The sequence below is a fragment of the Marmota monax genome, unplaced genomic scaffold (genome assembly GCF_021218885.2).
Source record: "Marmota monax isolate L192 unplaced genomic scaffold, Marmota_monax_Labrador192_F-V1.1 WCK01_AAM20220418_F8-fsc00010, whole genome shotgun sequence".
NCBI lineage: Eukaryota > Metazoa > Chordata > Mammalia > Rodentia > Sciuridae > Marmota > Marmota monax.
This window is the reverse complement of record NW_026692321.1, coordinates 2716260-2738168: the sequence shown is the minus strand read 5'-3', so window position 1 is coordinate 2738168 and position 21909 is coordinate 2716260. Positions and strand designations below refer to the sequence as shown.

General features: G+C 53.7%; 1 protein-coding gene across 7 annotated transcripts in view; it reads right to left on the bottom strand.

Moving 5' to 3' along the window:
- Positions 1 to 21909, bottom strand: part of Rnf144a (ring finger protein 144A) — a 105939-nt gene that overhangs the window by 28046 nt on the left and 55984 nt on the right. For 4 of the 7 annotated variants that reach the window (XM_046441192.2, XM_046441196.2, XM_058578347.1 and 1 more), the window contains 3 exons: positions 9030 to 9175; positions 987 to 1091; positions 781 to 841 (listed from right to left, as the gene is read on the bottom strand). In XM_046441192.2, the coding sequence (XP_046297148.1) occupies positions 781 to 841; positions 987 to 1091; positions 9030 to 9175 (312 nt within the window). Of the gene's footprint in view, positions 1 to 780; positions 842 to 986; positions 1092 to 9029; positions 9176 to 13578; positions 13829 to 21483; positions 21699 to 21909 lie in introns of those variants that run through there. The other 3 variants (XM_046441193.2, XM_046441195.2, XM_046441197.2) reach the window with 3 other exon arrangements.

Below are 21909 nucleotides of genomic sequence, written 5' to 3'. Positions count from 1 at the left end.
CGAGACATTTTATGATCTGGGGTACTATAGAGAGCAAGGACAGAGGCCCCTCCCTGACAGTCAGACTGTTTAATGCTTTGCCTTGTGACCCCAAACCAAGTCAAGGCTGCTGTCTACTGGCTCCCCACTCAACCCCGTGGTCCTAGGGACGATCCCGCGTCTGCATTAGGCTCCACTCCAGCAAGGAGATCTGTACATGGCCGAGAGGGGAGGGTGAGGCTAAGGGTTGGGGATCTGGTCCCCACCTGCCTGCTAGTGTTAGCTGAGACGTGGAGCCTGATGATCCATCAGAGTGATTATCTCTACCTCAGTCTCAGCAGGCAGGGAATCCATGCAGGCTGCATACCTGGACTCGGGCTGCTCTCAGGGCGGGGGTCCTGAGAGGTACCACTTTCATGATTTTCATCTTTTAAATTCAGGGCTAGACTGAGAGTTGAGTCATGAAACTGTTAACCTGCCTGCAGCAAAATGTCCCATGAAGGTCATATCCCTTTAAGGCAACCGCAAAAAACTCAGTCCCCATAAACAAATGGCAGTTCTTCCTGCTACCAAACAGATCACCTGCGGAGGCCTTCCCACTGTGAGCTGTTCAGAGAATTCAAAATGGCAGCTCAACTCTAGAAGTTCATTCACATAAAATTTTTTGATCCTATTTTATAGCTTTTTCACTCCTATCAAATGATATCCACTTACACTTCCCCAGAGAAGCCCCCCCCCACACACACAAAGTTGCCTACATTGTTACAGCATCTTAACTGGTCAATATACTGGGCCACCTACCTCTTTCAAATTGTAGCTTTTTATATCTTTGCATAATTTCAGCTGCGACCATGCACTCAATCTAAAAGAAAAGAACATACAAACGAATAGAATAAGCTGAGGGTGAGAACAGAAGGCAACATAAGCCCAAGCAGGATCCGGAGCGGGCGGGAGCTATGCCACCACACTAGTGCTGTCAGCAAACCAGTTTGCTCATCTGCACGTGCCTCATCCTCCTGCAGGCGTCCCTGTTTGGGGCAGGCAGCATCCGGGCAGCTAATTGCAGTCTCTAGTCCTTCTTTGATCAAGAGCTCAACGTACTGTTTCAGGCACTGAAAAAGAAGCAGGAAAACACATGTCAGCATCTTTCCTTCCTCAGTGGAAAGGCGCAGTGATGCGCTGAGACACTGACCGGCTGAGCACGCTGCTCCACTACAGTTTTACATTTTCACTGTGGATCTCATAGCAACCACCAAAGCAGAGATTTAGCAACAGTTTTTCATCTGCCAAATGACCCTAATCTGCGCCAGGGACTGTGTGCTGCCTCACAGGGCCGAGTGGGGCTTAGGCCCTGCACACAATCTCAGCACACAGAAGCCCATCCCTCATCCTCACATTAAGGAGTATCCCAAACAAATCCGATGTCGGGCACTTCCCTAAACTCTTTATCGTCCACCGTTCCACTTCATCCTTAGAACATTCCCACAAGAAACACCAATAGGATGGTCCCACCTTTCAGATGGGAAACTGAGTCGCCCAAGAAGAATGTGAAGCTTACCCAGACAGCAGGAGTTGGGTTCAAACCCCGGTTCACTTGTTGGAGTGTTCACCCCGTCCTATGAGAAGCCACGGACTGCAATCCTCCTTTAGCACACCTCACCTACCTGGCAACGACTGATTCCAACTGTACTTTTGGGGAGCACTGTTTAAAATTTGCAGTGAGCCCAAAATATCAAGCGGGAGACATTAGGCAGAGTGGAGAGTGAAGGCGATGACACCCTCTCAGCACCGGTTTCCTCTGGCTTTACCTCACTAGTTACAGAAACCCAGTGTCCCCAAACAGCACATCATAAGCCAGGCCTAGCCAGGTGGCCCAGACCTAGGGAGACCAGGGACAGGAACATGGAGAAGCTGAGCAAGAACTCAAAGAGCGTAGGAAAGTGGGGCCAGGTAGGGAAAGGAAAATAAGGTAGGACACCTCAGTAGAATCCCCAAAGCAACATCCAAACCTGGTCCCAGACAACACTGAAGCAACCTTACTATGACCCTATAGTAACACCATTAAAATGCATCGTGATGAAAGGTGATCAACTTCACTAAGTGCATGGTTACATGAAGGCATGGGTGCATGGGTGCAACGGCAGGCCAACTGAAAGGCCTGCTCTTCTGTGAGTAGCAGCCCTGTTACTGTCTCTCCACCAGTCTCATGTTCCCAGTCCACAGTCTGATTAATCTACCCTACAGTGGAGTTGTGAAAAAGCCTAGAAAAATTCATGGAGAAGAGTATATTCCCGATATAAAGAGAATCGTTTGATCTAAATGGGTAATTCTCTCCATTCTTGCAAACCAGGATATTTCATTCATCAAAGACTCAAGAAAGACATTTCTTTAAAAATGGAAATCAAAGCCATCCCCTGAGAAAGCTGCTTCCCAGAGCTTTTCTCCAGAGTGATGGCTTCCTGTGCAAATGAGAACGTGGGTGGCTGTGAGCAGAGGCCCTGACATTTCAGCCTCTATTCCTTTGGTCTGCTGAGGCTTTGATGACTGCATGGCCCTGAACTTGAACGGTCATGGCTACATCTACCTTTTGGCAGCCCATCCTTCAGGGACAGAGCCCCTGTAGCACCAGGCAGAGGCAAGCCTGGTCTTGGACACCAGATGGCAGGGTTGTCAGGGACAAACTCATCACCCCCCTGAGAAGGCCTTCCCCATGCCGAGGCCTGTGAGGAGGAAGAGTGGAGTCTTGCAGAGCCCACCATGGCTGCATCTGCTCTGGGCAGAACCGATGACCCACCAGGAGGCTCTGCTGCTGGTTCAGTAGATGGTGATGGGCCACGGCAATGACCTGCTTATAGCAGGAGGAGAAGTGGAAGGTCCTGCCTGTGTCCAGCCAACACAAGGGGCAGCAAGACCCTCAAGGGCATGGGATGAGACACAAGCAATGCTGGTCGCTGTACTAAGAGGCATGGCACAGTGGCTCAGTGCATTCAGGCCAGAGCTCCCTCGAGGGTAAGACAGGGATGCCCATCTTCCTGGGCTTTTGCAACAGTAAGAAACAGTACGTAGAAGCATGTGTCATACAGCACCCACTAGGAACAGTGGCCCTGCTCCCTCGTCTGCCCAGCTGATCAAGGACTTATGAAACCCAGGCCCTCCACAACAAGCTCATTATTTCACATTCTGTAATTAAGTTTGTCTAAGTTTGTTCTCCGTGGGACACCGGAATGTCTTAAGTCAATGGAATGCTAAAAACTCTGACACCATTGGGCAGAGCAGTTCATAATGACAGAGCACTATTATCCCTAAGATTCAAAACACAACAATTAAGACGGGTGTGAAAAGTCTCTCAACATCACTGTCCAAGAGCATGTGGCAAGGAGGCTGAGTGGCATCTGGCTGTGAGCAGCCCAAGTGTGGACACCAGTGCCCTCAGAAGACATCTCCCTGTACAGAATGCAAGAGGGTCCGCTAGGGAATAACAACTTGTTTACCCCAGAGAGCAAAAGAGGGTCTGAGTGGCTGATTGTGCCTCCATCAAAATCGGCCAGTCTTCTTGCAGTTATGAAGTGGGTCATGACTCAGCCATGTTTCTCAACCTGGCAGCAAAAATGTCTTGGAATGTGCACAAAAGCATGAACAGAGAAACTTTTGTGACAATAAAGATGCAGTTCCAAAGCAGAGAGGAACACAGTTTCTCACGATCCTATTCTATTGTAGCTCCCAGGAATCGAGTGCCTTCCAAGTGCCCGGCTCTCTGCTAAGTCACCTGCGTTACCAAAGAAGCATGCACGAGGGTCTAGGAGGTGTTACTGCACCCCCCCCCCCCCCCCCCCCCCCCGGCAGAAACCAGGCTCTGAGCAGCCGTGCTCTGTAAGCACAGCACCAGGTGTGCCTGACTTCAAAGTTGGTGGGTTTTGTTGAATGGGTTCTAACTTTTTGCCTACTTCTTCCTCAATTAAGAACTCTTCTATAAGCAACCATTTATTAAGTCTTTTCTGTTATCTCAAGCATTGTAGGGCAAAGAACCGTGTATGCCTTCATCTGAGGAGGCCCGAGTCATGGCGAGCACGGGGTGCTATGACTGCACTGAGCCCCCAGACATGCAGATCTCCTGGCCTGGAGGGAGGAAGGTGAGCGTCACCCACTGTGCTCTGTGCCATGGGCCCTGACAAGGGGTGGTGGGGCTCTGCCTGGCCACCTAAAGGCAGAGCTGGGGTCCCTCTGGGTGGGGCCAGGGAAGACTCTGGGAGATGAAGGGGGCCCGAGGGACAAAGGAATTCCAGGGAAGAGGCATCAGCTGCCCGAGGGGAAGAAGGGGAGAGGCTGTGGAGCCACAGAATGTTCTAGGCATTTCATTTTCCACTGTGGCTTCCAACTCTGAAACCCAGTGAGGAGACAGCCTGCTGATGTGCAGAAGTTTCCTGCCAAGAAGAAGTGGGACAGAGACGTAGCTGCCTCACTCCAAACTACAGCAGGTCTGATTGTCTCTTCTCCTCCAAGGCCTTGGCTGCCGAGGTCCCTACCCGCAGAGGGAAGCACTCAGATATCATACTCAAGGGTGCCTGAGTGCCTTTGGCCTACCAGGAACCACAGCTTATGAACATCAGCCACAGGCCGGCCCAAACAGAAGCATGGGACCCCAAAGAACAGGGTTTGAAGAGCAAGGGCCCTGGAGCTCCAGAGTTGGCTGGAACTCTGGCTCACCCACTTACAGCTGTGATGAGGCCTCACATCCTCTGGGTGCAGAGTAAGCCTGGCAGAGAGAAAGGTGGTCCCAGGACTCAGGCGCTCCCCGGGCATTCTTCAGCACGTCTGGAGCCATTGGTACCAGGCATCCATCAGTGTTTCTCCTCGACCAGACGGCAAGTTCTTTGACAGTAAGAACTGTGTATTATTCTTCTTACAGCTAGCAGTGCTGGTCGGCAGGAAGTGATAGGCTAGTGCTGTACATAGGGACAGGCGGAAGAAGATGGATGGACAGACGTGCAGAATGTGCCCAGAGTAACCAGCTGCCTGGCAGCAGGCATTCCTCTGCATCTCAGCAGAAGAGCTGGAGACCCAACAGAGTCCTCTACATACTGCTCTGGGCGACAGCTGAACGGCGGCACAGACTCGCCCTCTGATAGACCCCACAGACCATCGCAGAGGCGGAGGCTCCACCAGCACAGCCTTAGGACAGCTTCGTGGGACCCTGCAAGCAATCCTGCTGAGTGGTAGAGCTCGGGAGGGACAGTGAGCACCTGCTGCTGGAAGGCTGTGGACTTGGTCCCACATGACTTGGTGCATGGAGAGTGAGCTGTGCCTGCTCTGTTCTCTTTCCAGACACCTGTGACTGCTGCTGCCCTGCTGCCACCTCTTCCAAGAGGTCGGTCTAATTACTCAATGAGTTGTCAGGTTCAGAGGAAAGTAAATCTCTGTCTCATCATGTGGGATCAGGCTGCCCTGGTAAAAAGGAATCAGAGCAAACAGTTTTCAAAGTGTCCTTTAGCCCAGGGCCCCTGTGTTCTGATGAATGTCCACAGGATGACCTCATGTGTCTAGAACAGTTGGAATTAGGCTGTTCTGCTGGCTGGCAGAGACCATGACCTGAAACCCCATCCCTGCCTGCAGGCCAGCCCCCAGGGCTCAGGACCAGGTGCTTCCATGGGCACAGACCAGGCCTCTCCTCTGAGCCTGAGTAGTGCAGAGGTGGCAAAGTCCAGCAGCCAGGGCGGCCTCTGCAGAGGCCTCCCCTGGGGCTGGCTCTCAAGTGGGGACAGGCAGCCCGGGGGGTGTGGACAACTTGGCCTGGGCGTGGTGAGTCCCAGAGCTGAGAAGAGACCAGAGGACTGGTGGGCAGGAGCCTACAAGCAGGATAGTGGGTGGGGGTCCGCATCCTCAGAATCTGGTCCTAACCCCCAGCAGAGGACTTTGCTCAGAGCCTGTGAGAGCTTTAGTTAGTTTCTCCAGCCTGTTGTGTGCTTCCTAGTCTGTAGTATGAAAAATGCCATGAACATGGAAGATGAGGGTTCTGTGAGCCCTTAATGAGAAATGGCATTGGCTCCTCCCACTTGGTGTTCTGTGCCATCTCCCAGCCCACACTTTCACCCAGCACCTGTGGTCAGGCCCTGGTGTCAGAGCTGGGAGGGAGTCAGGGCTGCAGCAGTCACCACTGCTCACCTTACCTACCAGGTGGGCCACACAGCATGCTCCAGGGGGCAGAGGGGCTCCCTCGGACGGCACGCAGCATGTGCCTCACCCCAACTAGGGACTGTGTCTCTCCGTTTTGAGGCTGGAAAGCTTTATGGCGATGGAAACTATGCAGAGGTAGAGTAAGATTGGCAGGCGAGAAATCTCCTAGGGGTAACAGCAGCAATTGTTGCTGATGCCCTACCCTTCCAACCAGGGTACCACCTGTGGGAGAGTGCATCTTTATCCCTTTGAAGGGTGAGCTCCCCCTAAGGCCTCCAGGGCCCCTGTAAGCAGGGAAAGCCCTGGGTACAGGCGTCACGGCCGAGCCTGTCAGTAACCAGTAGACAGATGCTGTCCTGCTCACATGCATTTGGGAAATTCAGGCTGGGGAGTGCCTGGGGCTGTGCGCGCTTGAGTACCCAGAGGATCGTGGGGTGATCGGAGACAGGAACGCAGCACAGTGTGGGCAGGCCCACCATACCACAGCATCGTTCTGGGTGCTTTCTGGACAAATGTTCCTCAGGACACCCACCTGGAGAACGCTGCCCCAACTCCTTCACACCTGGGGTTCTAAGCTGACCTGAGGAGGAAGCCAGCCTTCAGGCACTGTACCTCCTCCTCCCGCGGGCCCTGGGTCCTCCATCGCCTGCCCAGGTGTGGATGACCAGAGACGCCCCAGAAGGGAAGGTGCAGGACCACAGAATCATGGCACAGGACACCTTCTCCCTTCTCAGGGCCCATCGCGCAGGGACCTCCTGTGCTTCTCAGTACCAGGTGGAAGGTGAGATGCTGTCGACACTTTAATTCCTAATTAGGGGTTGCGGGGGACAAGCCCCGAGGGTCTTGCTGCTTCTCAGCATTCCCATCAGCGCCCCCAGGACGCACACGGTTCTGGCTTCCTCTTTTCATGTTCCTCAGCTCCAGATAAGCTTTGGGTCTGAGGTGGAGTCGCTTGTTCCTGTGACTCCCGTCTTATGGAAGCAGAAAGCCAGCGACAGTGTCACAAAAGCCTTGGCAGGACAGCCTGGAAGATGGAATATTCCAGAAGAAGGAACACAGGATGGCCTCTGACAGCCTGTGGGTGACCAGAGGGATGCAAACATGCCGGGGACACCGCGGAAAAGGGGAGCCCAGGAAGGTGTCCCCTCCTGGCGAGGGAGGCCGCTCTACGTGCAGCGCACCCTCTGGAATGGGATGAGGCCCACTGGTGTGTCAGGTGGGTGGAGGCCATCGCTTCCCCTCTGTCAGCATCTCCCTCCCTCCCACCCTCCCCTTGGCAGAAAAATGTCAAAATCAGGTTCCTTCCTTGTGGGGTGAAGATATTTTCCTGGGGCTTTAACAGGGCATGTTTGTTGGTTGTCAATCCGGTACCGCCGCCATTTCACTTCCGTGAGCCTCTGCTGATTAGTTCTTGAGTCCCGCACTGACCCAGGTGTTTGGGGGATGGAGCATGAGCCAGGAAGCCTTCTGACCACGAGAACATCCGAGCAGAGCATCAACAAGAAATGGGAGAATGAGGGCTTGGATCGGCTCACCGTCCTTAACCACAGGACAGAGGTGACGACGGGGTGTGCTGGCCTGCGTCCCACACAGTGCCGGTGCTGCTGATGGTGCAGAGGCGGGAGACACTGTCTGAGCAACAGACTCTAATCCCCACACTTGAAAACTCCACAGGCTGCTGCCCTTCCACCCAGTGTGGCAACTGGATTCAGAAGCAAGAACCTTGGCTGTGTGTGGTATCGGGACGGAACCCAAACCTGGGGGCTAGGAAGCGCTCTGCGGGGGCCGCACCCCTGGCCAGTCTTCGCTACTTTAGAAAGTGAAGAAAGGTTTTCTTTTTTTCTTCTGCTTTTTTCAGATGATGACTGTGGTGTTTTCGTTTTCAGCTTCACTGAACCGTAACTGACACTCAGACCGAGCGTGCGAGGTGCGCAGCTCGGGGCTCTGGGGACGTGAACACCGTGGGCCACCAGCCTGCAGCTGGGAGAGTAACCATCGTCTCACGCTTCTGCTTCTTGGCTTGGCATGTTCTTGCTTTGCTAAAACCCCTCAGTCCATGGCCACAGTGAATCTCCAGGACCTGGTGCTGCTTTAGGAACTGCATTCACCCCGCCGAACGAACCTCTGCCCTCGGAGCCCATTTACCCCAGGCCCCGAGCTCCCGAGGACCTGGCAACCACCTGCCTCCTCTCTCCTGTGGGAGCTTATTGTCCCTCCCGAATGGGAAAGATAAACAAGGACACAGGGTGGACTTAGATCGACTTGAAGAGAATCACTCTCCTTTTTTTCCTTGCTCCCTTTTTTTTCCTGATGCATATGAATTTTGGATCTGAGTTAGCCCTGATTCCAAGAGCGTGAAATCCCCATACTCATTAAAAATAAATCATCGGGCCCCACAGGAAGGTTGGCTCCACCTTAAAGACATTTAAATGTGATTTCAAAATGTGGACATTCTCGTTCAGCACAAAGCAGTGAAAGACGACCCTAATAACGGAGGCTTCCAGCTACTACGGGCATCATCAGGTCAGCCCTGTCCTGATGTCAAGCGTGTGATTTTTAAACTAAATTCATAGGGAGATGTGGGGACGGTCTTCCTGACTGGCAAGGGAGAGTGTGTGCTGGGACAAGTCTTCTAGACTGTCCACCAGCCTCGACGACGCTGTTTAAGGACTGCCTTCTCACTACCAGCCACCATCACAGACATCTACTCTGATTACCTGCCTGAACGCACAAAGAATCCCAGCAACCTAGCGAGAGCCTTCACCAGGAGACCCCATCACCCACCAAGACCGTTAATCCAGTCACTTGTGAGGTCTGGAAAGAGAGGAAAAGGCTCATCCCGATGTTCTTTTGAACATGCACTTGAGCCAGAGACCAACCAGGGTACAGAAGATGCACTGGCACTGGGCGATGGTCGTCATCTGCTCCACTGGATACTCCCCGAGACAGAGCTTGCAGGACACCAGCGGGTCGAGGGCCAGGTCCCAGGTGGGCCGGTACCTTGCTGTGGTCATCGCAGAGCAGTCTGAAAACATGAGAGACACACAGGGTCAGACCTCCTCACCTGCAGCCTTCACAGGACCATAGCTGGGTCACATCTCCTCTCACCAGCCCCAAAGCTTATCAGGACCATAGCTGGGTCACATCTCCTCTCACCAGCCCCAAAGCTTATCAGGACCATAGCTGGGTCACATCTCCTCTCACCAGCCCCAAAGCTTATCAGGACCATAGCTGGGTCACATCTCCTCTCACCAGCCCTTGATGGGGCTGGAGTTCTAGACAGAGCTCCTGTGGATCCTCAGAAATTTTAATCAGGAGCCCTTGACTTGGGTCTGAGGTGGATCCCTTACCATTTCCATGGTAACTTTCATGTCTATCCTCAAAATGGCAATCGCTCCCCCTTCCCTCCACTCCTCTAAGGTACATTTGACATGGCACCTCCTTCCAACACAGCATCTACCCCAGGAGAGCAAAAACCTTAGCAATTTTGGAAGAGAAGCTCTCCTTGGATTTGGCTATTCTCCAGTGACCTCTGGAGAACATGCCTGGGAATCCCATCAGCAAAGCTTTTCTCCGCAGCCCCTGGGTCTGCACAAAGATGCACCTTCTCCAACCTCCTGTCCTGTGACCACCCTCAACCTCCAGAAACTGCCCTGTCCCATTGGCTTCTTGAGCCAGCAGATTTCCTGGAACATCAAGTTCCAAGCGGCATGGGTCTCGGGCAGCAGGGTCCACTTATTGGAGGTCAAAGTGTATAGTGGATCCCAGCACAACGCTAGAAATAACCCTCACTTCCCCAACATCCTAGGACTCTCTCTGGCCACAGCCTAGCCCAGCAAGGCCAGTGCCCTGGATTCCAAGTGGTTTTCTATTGCTCAATGCTGCACTACAGTACCACTGCTTGCTGGATGGTCTCTCTCCTGCCCCAGGCAGTCAGGAAGCCTGGGGGAGACAGGAAAGGTGTGTCTTTCCAGCCCTTAGCTCAGCACCTGACCACAGGGCCTCCCAGTGAGTGCCTTCATCTGCTTGCAGGAACAAATGCTTGTGTCTGGGATGTTAATTGTCACCTGGGCCCCTACCACTTGATTTAAGCCTCATGCCTTTATTTTATGCATTCACGCTGATTTTGCAACAGATAAGTACCCGTTTTCTTATTCCAGTGCTCCTGCTCTCCAAACTCATGCTTCCTAAACTCTGAACCAAGAAAAATTCAGTTAAGATTCTAGATAAGATCTCTGCTTGCCACCCAGATCTCAGGATCCACAGAGTGTAGATAACAGGTGGCTTCCTTGGCCCTCCTGCTCTGCACAAGCTTTTGTCTTATGCAACCTCTGACTTAGAGCCCAGGGCTGATAAGCACAAGGACCAACACAACACAGGAAAACACAAATGGCTTTGGACCTTGGAAAGATTCAAAGAGAGAGAGTTCCCCACCCAAATCCTCAGAATCCATTCAGGAACTTCCTCTACCAGTGAGAGGTTAGCTGATAACCAGGCAGCCTTCCAGGGTGTGTGAGTCTGTGCTGGAGGGAGAAGACCAGGAGAGAACATGCTGGACAGAACCCTCAGCCCAAGACCTCTGGGGTGGGCCTGATGTTGGAGAGGAGAAGAGGAGGACACGTCCAGTCGAGAGACAGGAAGATGCGACCATCTCTCACCAGAGGACAGGATGCGAGCCACGGGCAAGGGAGAAGGAAGGGACTCTGGCTGGGGACTCAGTCCACGGGTAGACCAGCACAGGAGGGCTTAAGAGAGAGCCACACAAGGCCTGCGTCACCAACACGACACGGAAAACCCAGGTGCTCCTGTGCTCTGCAGCTAGGGACTGGGTCTCAGGTTGCTCTTGCTCACGAAAGCTACCCCTAGGGTCAGGTTGCTGTCAGAGTTTTTCTTTTTAATTCACATCATCTCTTTCTCAAGTTTTGTCAGTCAAAGGCAGTCAAACAGCCTGCTGAATCCCACGCAGGGCACCGGAGGGAGGAAGCCAGCGACCCAGAGAAGCTGCAAACCCTGAACTCAGCAGATAAGACAGGGACAGGTGCAGAGCAGCATGAGGGCAGACACGTGATGGACAGGCCACAGGAGCGGAATGATAGGCGTGACCTGGAGTCACCCTGGAGACCAGGACAGCCATCCACCCAACGCTGCAGGGGACTGGCAGTGGCAAGGGCAGACCCAGCTCTCCCAAGTGCCTAAGAGTAACTCACTCTGAAGTACACGTATCTCCACTTTGAAACAAATTCAAGTGATTTTTGGACCGGGTGGCACCCTCAAGATAATCTAAACAAGCCTCCTAATTTGACTAAAAGTGACAGCTTGGGAAGACTTGGACAACTGGGGTCACTCAGCTCTCTGGAGTGAAGAGGGTGGTTTCTCACTCGACCTGGAAGTCATGTTCATTGGGAATGTTTGTCTGCACTCTGAATTCCTCACTATTGTTGCTGGTGTAAATGCCCATGAGGGATTTCTGGGTCTCCGATGGTCCTTTGCGGTTCTCAGTATCTTCTTCTGTCTTAACCCATAATGATTTTTTTTCCAAATCACATTCCTTTAAAGTTCAGTGTGCACAGCGACGGCTGTTTGGACTGAACATCAGCCAGCCCTAAAAAGGATCCCAGTCCTCAACCCCAACAGTGAGCTTAGGGTGGGCTTCAGAAACCACCTAAGGCTAGAAACTTTCCCAAAGGACAGCGGCTGCCCCCTGGCTTCCCTGGCCTGTAGAGTGGCACCAGCGGTTGCAGATGCCATGGCGAGGGGGCGGGGCATGTGGTCCAGACTGCAGGGCGCTGCAGCACTGGTTTTGGGGTAAGGGAACCCAGCAGCCCTGGCTCATGGCCATGGCTATTCGATGTCTGCAGGGATGACTGGCCCTCTTCTGTGCTCCCCCTCCCTGAGTCCCACTCACCGGCTCCAGCCCTCTACAGAGACGGTGAAGGGGGAGTGAGAAGAAGCATATTCAATGTCGGGGAAATGCTAGCTTGGTGAGAAAGAGGACGATGCCCTGTGGACTAGAGGACAACATTGTGCAGCCCAGAAGAGACATGATTAGAGTGTGCAGTCGGGAAGTTCACGGGCGAGGCATCCGTGGGAGAGAGCCTCCTGCCTGGGCATCAGCTGTGCCCTAGGGTTCCCGGGGGGACACGTGCCCAGAGTATGTGGCAAGGGGAAAAATTCCAAGGCCCGAGGCTCCTGCCACAGCCCACGCCTGCCTGCGAGCCATCTCCTATCCCGGATCCCCGTGCAGCCTGCGCCCCAGGCCCAGACCCATCCAGCCTTGCTCACTCCCAAGCCCTTTCCCTCAGCTCCAGAGCTTGGCTCCACTCCCCGGGGACAGCCTCGCTGCCAAGACCCTTGGCACAGCATGGAGGCTTGACCTCTCTTCCTTCCTCTTCTGCTGGACCATGATCTCTACGCACCCCCAGACGATGTGGCTTCCACTGGCCTTGGCACCGGGCAACCGCAGCCCTGGCCTCTGCTCCTATTCCAGCCCCACAAGCCACCCGTGAAGCAGGTCAAATCTCTATCTCAGGTACCATATCTGTCTCCTTTTGTTTTTTGTTTTGAGATGGGATCTTTCATGTTGCCCAGGCTGGCCTCAAACTCACGACCTTCCTGCTCAGCCTCCCAAGTAGCTGGGGATTACAGACGTGTACCTGGCTCCGTGTCTGTGCCCATTCCCTGCAGAGTGCGCAGTCTCTGAACTGCACTCAACATCGTGATTCTGTTGGTGGCCACAGGAACTATTTAAACAAGCCTATATTGTGCAAGCCCGCCACGGCCCTCCCTCCACAGCATGGCCTGAATATGATTCTGCAAACACCGGACAGCTGCAAACTGGCAACAGGAATTTGCTAAGAGAATCACAATGCACAACAAAAGAAAAAACAGTCTTTGTTTTCGTACTGTGAATGTTGAGTCATATGAAACAAGAAACTATTTTAAGAACATCTGGTCAATTATGAATATTATTCAATTACAGCAATTCCAAGTGTTTATAAGGCACGTTACTTATTTAGCATGACGGAGGACACGCGGTGGAGGAGGTATGGATAAAAGACAGCGAGACCTGGAGAGACAATGGCCCACCAAGGAAGACGTTCACCATATTAATAGAGGGGCGATGTGGCTCTGTGACGGAGCTGTCACTTCTCTCAGCTCCAGGGCTGCATCCCTTCCACCCTCTCCCTCCTGAGCAAGGCAGGTGCCAGCCATCCCTCTCCCACTCACTCTCACAACTTCCTCTGGGAAGCCCCGCTCTGCTTTCCTGGTGTTGGCTGGTCACCTCCATGTCTCTTCCCCACTGGACTCCCTTCTCTATCCTTGCCACTTCTCCAAATTCGGCAACCCTCCATGCCCAGCACCCACCCCCATGCCCAGCACCCAGCCCCCGGGGTCAGGGAGTCTGCCCTGACTCCTCAGAGCCCTCACCTGTCCCCCTTCCTCTGAGTCTCTGGTCCTCCGTGGATGGCAGCAGCAGCTCTTCCTGAGAGTTTGCTAGTACTCACCTCCTGGGCCCGCCCACAACTGCTGAAGCAGAACCCCTGGAGGTGGGGGCCCACAAGCTGGGTTTTCACAAGCCTTTCAGGGGGTCCTGATTCACAGTACAGTCTGAGAACCACTGGTCTCTACCATCCCACTCCATAGCACTTCCCACTCTCCACCTGACTCCAAAGTCCACGTGGGCTCAACTCACCAAAGCACAGCTCTCCACAACACCCAAACCAAACAGCCTGGGATGCCAGGCCTGGGGCTGGACTTGGCATGTCAGGCTTTATTTATTCTTTATCACAACTCTTTCTGGGTGAAATGTGGCTTCTGAAGCCCATGCTATGAGTTAGTTCATCTCCCCAGCTTGATGCATTTTTCAAGGGCAAGTGCCGTGATACCTCCTTGTGGGCAGTGTCAATCACGGGCGGACACTCCATAATTACAGGTATGTAGCCACACATACATGTGCAGAGTGCGAGAGAGCAAGAAGCTCTTCAGTGTACCAGGCACTGTGCTGATGAGCTTCCCACATTTCACACATGAGGTGACGGAGCAGAGCTGGGTCTGTTACTAGGAATTCATGTTTAGCTTAACATAGAGGCAGACGGTCGTGTGATGATATCTGGATGCACGTACACACACCGGCCAGCACACACCCTGCAGTCCTCGTGTCCACTGAGGGCACAGACACAATGATGCCTCCTGCCAGAAGCACTGCTGGTGCCCAGAGGCTGGATTCCAACGTGCTGCCCCAACCTAGAGGACCAGGGTGTGGTGGACACAAGGTTGGTTCTAGCACTAGGGTAAGAAATACTCTGGTTGAGCTCGGAACACCCTGTGGTGCCAGAAAGCAAGACAGTGCTCAAAATAAACAATCTCCCACACACTGATGATATGTCAGAGCATTGCCGGAGCCAACTGAGAGAGTTCCCAGTGGCTAATGCTGAAAAACTCTAAGCAACACAGTAGCACGCGTTCCAACCTAGAACACGAAGCAAGTATCCAGGAGGCCATAAATAAATGACTGAATAAATAAATAACTAAGCTAAAGGACTTTTCCCATGTGGAAAATTTCCCCACAGTTGGGGCAGCCAACCCTCCCCCCACAAAGAAGCAGGAGGAGCACAGCCTCCCGCATACCTCCAGGTGGGCTACACAGAGGGACCGCCAGGAAGGACTTCTGGTGACACTGCAGCAGGGATGCTCGAGCCCACAGTCTCAGTGGGGTGGCCATGGTCAGCAGCACACAGGGCCCTGGTAGATATGATGGGGACACTACCAACCATCACCCCAAACCATAATACAAAATAAACCCCGATTCTACAAACACCTGGCCAATACCCTCAGAACCTCCAAGGTTTCAAAAACTAAGGGAGCCTCAGAAACTCTCAGGCCCACGGGAGCCTACAGAGAAGTGACCCTCAGTCAAATGTGGGATCCTGGGGCAGAACAGGGAACTGGGTGAAATGTCCATGCAGTCCGAATGACCCGCTGAGCGGGGACCTGACACATCAGCGATGGCTCCGGGATCCTGACAGAGGCACTAGACAGATGCGAGGGGGGAGCAGAGGAGGCCCCTGCAACAGGACTCTGGCCTGCAGAGGAGGCTTTCTAAACCCAAGTCTATCAGTCTAGGTCTAAACTGCCCAAAGGAAAAGGTTATTTAAGAAGAGGAACTTTGCCAGTAAGCCAGTGGAGTGCAGCCTGAACAGGAAGGCACAACACCTGAAACCAGTCTGTCCCCAAACTGCACCGCACTGCACCGCCGCGGCTGGCATGAAAACGTACGTGAAGCACAGGACTCGGTTTCTTTTTTTTTTCTTTTTTTTGAGAGAAAGAGAGAATTTTTAATATTTATTTTTTAGTTTTCGGTGAACACAACATCTTTATTTTACTTTTTTTTGTGTGTGGTGCTGAGGATCGAACCCAGAGCCCGGCGCATGCTAGGTGAGCGCACTACCGCTTGAGCCACATCCCCAGCCCAGGACTCTGTTTTTAACCTCTGAACTTAGGGCTGATTTAGGCCCAGAAGGGTCACAGTAGGCCCAACTTGGCCATGAAACATTTCTCAGGGAGGGGAGCTCACGAAGGTTCTGTATGAGGAAGAAAAGGGACGCCAGTTCTCTGACATTGCACGGTGTGGGCTCCCCTAAACTCAGACTCTCAGGGGAGCAGGGAAGAGTAGACGCAGTCAACAAGGGAGTCTCCAGGGACCAGGGCAGGAGCCACTGCCTGTATTGCGCTTTCTGCACAGGGCCAGATGGTGACAGAGACACTGGAGGAAAGGACACCGTCCTGGAATTAAGCAGGGGCTGTAAGGATGTGGGCCTTTGGCATAAACCTCCCTAGTAAGGGGGCAGGTCAGCCTGCAGGGCAAGGCAGAGGTCAGCGTCTGACTGAACACTGAAGTGGGCGGATGTCTGCTCACACAGAACCAGGGACCACAGCCTTTCCTGGACGGGGCCTCCCCCACTCCCCGGCACCTTCCCTCAGCTAGGGCACAGAGGGAGAGGGCCAGGCTCTGGGCCTCTGGCACCCGGACTCCTGCTGCTGCCCAGGAAGCATCTCCAGAGGGACACCCCGGCTCTGGACAGAAATCCTGATCTAAGCGGCTTTGAGAAATGGCCAGCAGTGGCCAAGGCTGGGTCTGAGCCTCCCCTCGGGCCTCAGCAGAGCTGTACGTGGCTTGGCAAGCGCCCCTCCTGCTGACTGCTGGGCCTGGGGAACCTCTGCCGTTCCGGGGGGTGAGGTTGCTCTTGCAGGACAGAACCCACAAGCCACCCTTCCCAGAGTGCTCGTCACACACGTCACACATGAGCTTGAAAGGCCCCAGGAGCTTCACCACTCAGGTCTGCTTCCCACAGAGGGGCCCAGATGATGCCTTCTGACCCGTCCAGGAATGAAGTGCAGAGCAAGACACAAAGGGCCTGTTATTCAGCTCCAGTTTATGTGCCCAGATCAGCATTACATTCAGGACTGACAGAGAGCGATGCTTTAAAATCAAACATCCAGCCATAAAATGCTCTCTGGCTCCTTCTCCCTTTCAGAGAGAACTGCCTTCCTCCACACTGCTTAGGGACTTGCTAACAAGCTGCAAAAACCCCACCCCTACCCCACCCCACTTCCTTCTCTCACACACCTGGCTGGTGACACAGTCACTGTCACTTTTGTTTTGTCATCAGATAAGGGCAGGTGATAGGTGTGCACTGCAGGGGTCACTGGTGAAGGCTCTGAAGTAGCCTGATGTGAACCACCACAGGTGGGTGCAGCAGTAGCTCACCCTCTGTCTGCAGTTCATTAGCTCCTTCCAGTCGCCACTGTGGATGGCCAAGGTGGTTTAGAAGGGCCTCCGGCCCACTCAGCTGGGGTGTGAGGGCTGTGTCCTTCTGCTGCCAGGGCCATGAGCCTGGGGAATTCCTGGGTTTGCAGCTTGTCTGTCCCCTGAGCTAATGGAACAGGGCATATGCTGGCCACAGAGTAGCAGGGGCAAGTCTAGGTGGAGAGAGGGCTCTCTGGAGACTCAGCCCTGGAATGGATGACCAGGGGACCCTGAGGCCTCACTGTGCTGTGGAGCCAGTAGCCTCGTCTGCATCCAGGGGGCTAGCTGGAGAGCCTCCTTTCACATTCCTTGAAGCACTGACCTCTAACCCTGACGCCCTGGCTCCTCTAGCTGGTCTGAAATCATGTGACTTAGTGAAGAAGTGACAAAGACAGAATGTGCTTCCTGAAGCTGAAACCATCAACACAGACCAGTGTCATGATAACACACACCAGTGGTCAGGAGTCGTGTCCTGTTCCGGGGTCATCAGACCTTCGGCAGACCCTCCTGCAATCCCCTTCCACCGCATTCCCACACTGCCTGCCCTAAGTCTTCCTCTGACCACTGTTAGCATCCCAGGAACAGGCATTGCGCTTCTAGAAAGTTCTACACACTGTTACAGCCTCGGGACTGCAAAAGCCGGCAGGGAGGGGTAGCCCCCCACAGGGCAGCCTCCGTCAATGGTCACAACCCTCCCTCTGGTCAAAGCGCCTTTGAAGACCTCAGGGTGATGGAAGAGGGAGGAAGAAGATGCCACAAATAGCCAGGAATCTGCTCACAGAAGCCCGGAGAGTGGCTGGAGCCCCCGTCTTTGGTCAATGTTGGCTGCAGATCTCACTTTCAGGTGGGCCTCCCGCCAGAAGGTGAAGTCAAACTTGAAACTCTCAAAGTGGATCCCCTGGGACACGGGGTTGAAAGTTCCCCCATGGAGTTTACTTTGTGGTAGTCTTTGCTTCTCCACAGCTGGTCAGGGAACGGGGCAGAGAATGGAGACACGGAAAACAGAGGCTGGACACCAACCCCAGGGGGACACAGCCCGTCCACTCTCCAGAGAGCGCCCTGGGAAGGCTCTCAGGGCCCAGCAGGAAGGGCTCCTAGAGTACGGGGCGGGGTGTTGTGTGACATGGCAAGCCAAGCCTGCCTTTGCTCCAGGCCAGGTCAGGACCAGCCAAGTTCCAGAGGTTGGGGACTCTGGGATCCGCAAGGCCACCCCATACACGTGGCTTTATGCTCCAAATTTCCCAGTATACATCACGGCTGTGAAGAGGAACACAGCACTTCACCCCGGGGAAATGGCAACGTCTGAGGACATCAGTGCTTGCCCTGCCTGACCACCACACCATGCACATGCGTGAAAACATCATTGGGACCCCACACACGTGGACAATCTGGGACCAAATCAAAACCAAAAAGTAAGGCCTGAGGGAAGTGAAAGGTGGCACTGAGTTCACACAGGCCACAGCGGAAGGTGGAGGCCACTGAGTTCACACAGGCCACAGCTGAGGCCTCTTTTCAGTCACCCATGGACAGAACCATGGCTTGGTGCTGCTCTAGTTGCATGAAGAGATGACAGAGAACAGAAGAGTCAGGTACCCCCTTCCAGGAACTGGGGAGACCAAAAATAAATAAGATAACCGCTTTGTTAGCTGGCCATGTGTGTTCAGCAGAAAACGTCAGCAAGGCCGGGCAGGGGCCAGAGACTGTCCTGGGCGCGCTTCCTCCAGGGGCAGCAGACACAGTGACAGTTCACATAGGAGACCAGAGGATGTGTCCTTCGTGGCACAATGACCAACAGGGCTGTGCCAGGAAGGTACCTTCTACATATACTTTGAAAGAAGAGTACCTAGAACCCGCTGGCCATGTGGGGCTGGGCTGGGAGACGGGCAGGGGGCAGCAAGGGGCTCTGGGGTTTCCCACCTCCCACCTCCACTAGCAGAAGGCAGGGGTCAGGATTCACAGCACCCCCACCTGTCCTCAAGGCCCCTGAGGGCCTCTGCAGGTGCTGGCTCCACGGTACCCCGCAGGCTCAGCAGCAGAGACTCAAGTCTGAGTCAGGCTTTTTTTGGGGGGGTACGGGGGCGGACGGTGGATACAGCCTGAAAGTTAAGAATTGTTTTTTTTTTCTTTTTTACATTTTAAAGATTATGAAACAAACAAGTCACAAGCAAACAAAAAATCAATCGGAGGCCCTGGGGGCCTACACTGTCCACTTTCCTGCCCTTCACAGAAGTTGGCAACCCCAGCTTTCTGAGTCTGGCCTCCATCAGGGAGGCTGCACAGGGCCCAGAGGAGCACTCCTGACAAAGCTTGCACAGTCAGGAAATCCCCCAGAAATCCTCCAGGACAGTGGGTCAGAGGTCAGGACCAAGGACAGGAAGGGAGCCACCTGCATCCGGAAAATGGCCCAGTATTTGCATAACAATGCGCCTGTGGAATCTGAGCTGCTGGGAGGAGGAGCTGGCGGCTGGGGCTCCTCTCTGCCTCCGCCACAGCTGTGTTCTCACAAGTCTGCACCTTCCCCTCTCACACCAAGCTCATGCAGACCCTGCCCCCCAGGGACTGTTCTAGAAAGAGGACAGCCCCAGGCACAGGCACGGAGCTCCCAGGAGACTTCTTACAGAAAAAGAAAACTGGGGTCTTGAACTCCCCTTCTGCCACTTGGAGCCTGCCAAGCAGCCCACAGTGGGCACACACGAGGCCAATGCCCGTCCACCTGGCAAGCTGCGTCCATCCAACTCCAATGTCCAGAGCTGGTTCAGGAACATCCGAGGGCACCACAACAGGCCACTCCCGCCAGGACACTCCTGGCTTCCCTGACCTGGACAAGGAGCCCTTTCAGGGCAAGTCTCTTTTCTATGCCATTTCCACACTCTCCTGTCCACCCCTGAACAGAGGCTGAGTGGACTTTTAATCACTCAGTTTTATGACCCACTGGCGCCATGGCTGGGCAGAAGCTAAGGCATTGTGTGTCAGGAGCCTCGACCCTTTTCCAATGAAGTAAAGGTCTGAGAACTGTTAAAGGCCCTCCTTCATATAAACAAGCACAATTTGCCTAAGACTCCCCCAGCCACTTCTGCAGAGCTAATGATGTGTTAATGCCACCAATTCTTAAGTTTCCCAACGTTGGCTACTCTCCATTAAATTACCCCCTCTCCCAACCGTCTGATCCTCTCTTTAAAACAGCCACCGCTGCAATCGTCCGTCCTCTGTCCCTCCTGTTCACTCCAGAGCCACCAGGGCACCTCTTCTTCCTTCTCAAAAGTGCCAACTCCATCAGGGAGGCAGTATCATGGGCCGACTGCTTAAAAACCTGTTCAGAGAAGAAGACTGCTGTATCTTGTTCTTCCCACTGCTGCCTAGTTAACTAGGTCAGGAAAATACTAGGCTCTTACTAGGCTCTAGTGGGCAGTGCCCGCTTCCTTGGAGGGAAGAGGCTGGCTCCTCCTCTCTGTGGAGCCCAGCAGGACCCCTGCAGCTGGCAACACTGAGGGGCCCCAGACACCTACTTTCTGACCAGTCATGCTTCACAGCCTCTTGGGATACACTTGGGATTAGCTGCAGTGGGTCTGCCTTCCACTTTATATTCTGAGAACAATTTATATTCAATTGTCGTCATCACCAGGGAGAGGGAAAGTCAATCCAATCATCTTCATTCAACAGATTAAGAACTAAGGTTTAAGAAAGATACTAAACAAATCACCCAAAATCCCAAGATCACAAGCAGCAAGTCCGGGATTTGGAGCCCAATGCCCCTCGACACCCACCAAGCTCCAGGGAGCATGTCCCCTGCTCCAGGCTGCGTGGAGCTCAGGAAAGCTCATGATGAGCAGTAACGCCTGTTCCCCACACAAAGGAGCAATTGCTAACGTGTCCCTTTCACCTTTAGAATCACAAGAAATTGCCCTCTGAGAAAGAGTGGGCATTTCTTGTGACTTTTACACATAAGAAGAAAATCTTTTGCATTAGGGAGTCCACCAGGTGTTCAATAAGGCCTTTGGCTTAAGAAGGTAAGGAACAGGTCATTCAGGGGCCAGGATGCAGAAGTAAACCCTGAGCTCAGCATCCCCGACCACACTTATACAGAAGCCCTCTGCTGTCTTTCCTGGCCAGTGCCAGCCAATGTCTGTCCTGACACCTGGGACACCTGCCATCTCACATGCGTGTCTCCAACCTGCAAGAAGAGGCACCATCCATCACCACATCCTCGGTCAGCACTGAAGCCCAAAGGCCGAGGCTGGATCTGCCACAGCTCTCACAGCCCTGCAGAGACAGCCTCTCTACAACACCCCCGAGCCCCACATCTCTCTCTTCCAGTGAGCACTCAGGAAGGCTCCCCCCCAAGGCCCCCTCCCTGGTAAGGGGACCCCACGGCAGAGGGATTCATGAGATGGAGAGACTGCAGTCACAGCTATACTGCAAGCCCCTTCCTATCCTCTTTTCCCAGTAGGCAAGACACCCCCACTCTCCATGTTTCTGGGAATGACACTGAAGATCCACTAGGCAGAACAGCCAACCCCAAAACTTACTCAAAATGAGTTCCGACATGGTGGCAACGACCCCTGCAGGTGCAGAAACAGAGCTTGAATTTCAAGGACATTCCCCAAAAGAGAAGAAGAGCCCAGACCCAGAGCATCGGAGCTCAGACTGCAGAAACCAGCCTGAGCGTCCTGGGCACGAAGGTCTGTGCGGAGCCCGGCCTTGGGGGAACTGAGCCTTGTCAGATGAACTGACGCAAGCCTTCCTGGAGGAAAACAGAGACAAACACTTCCAATTATTCCCAGGAAAACCCCGATGAGGACTGGGAACAGTCTTCAAGGGGAGAAGCACTTGTCTGGGAAGACCCATGAGATCACAAGACGAGAAAGCTTGCTTATTTCCAGCCCCGTTCCACACTGGGTCCGCACCCCGAGGACCTGGTCAGGGGTCCCTGTGCTTGCAGACAGCGGCCTGGG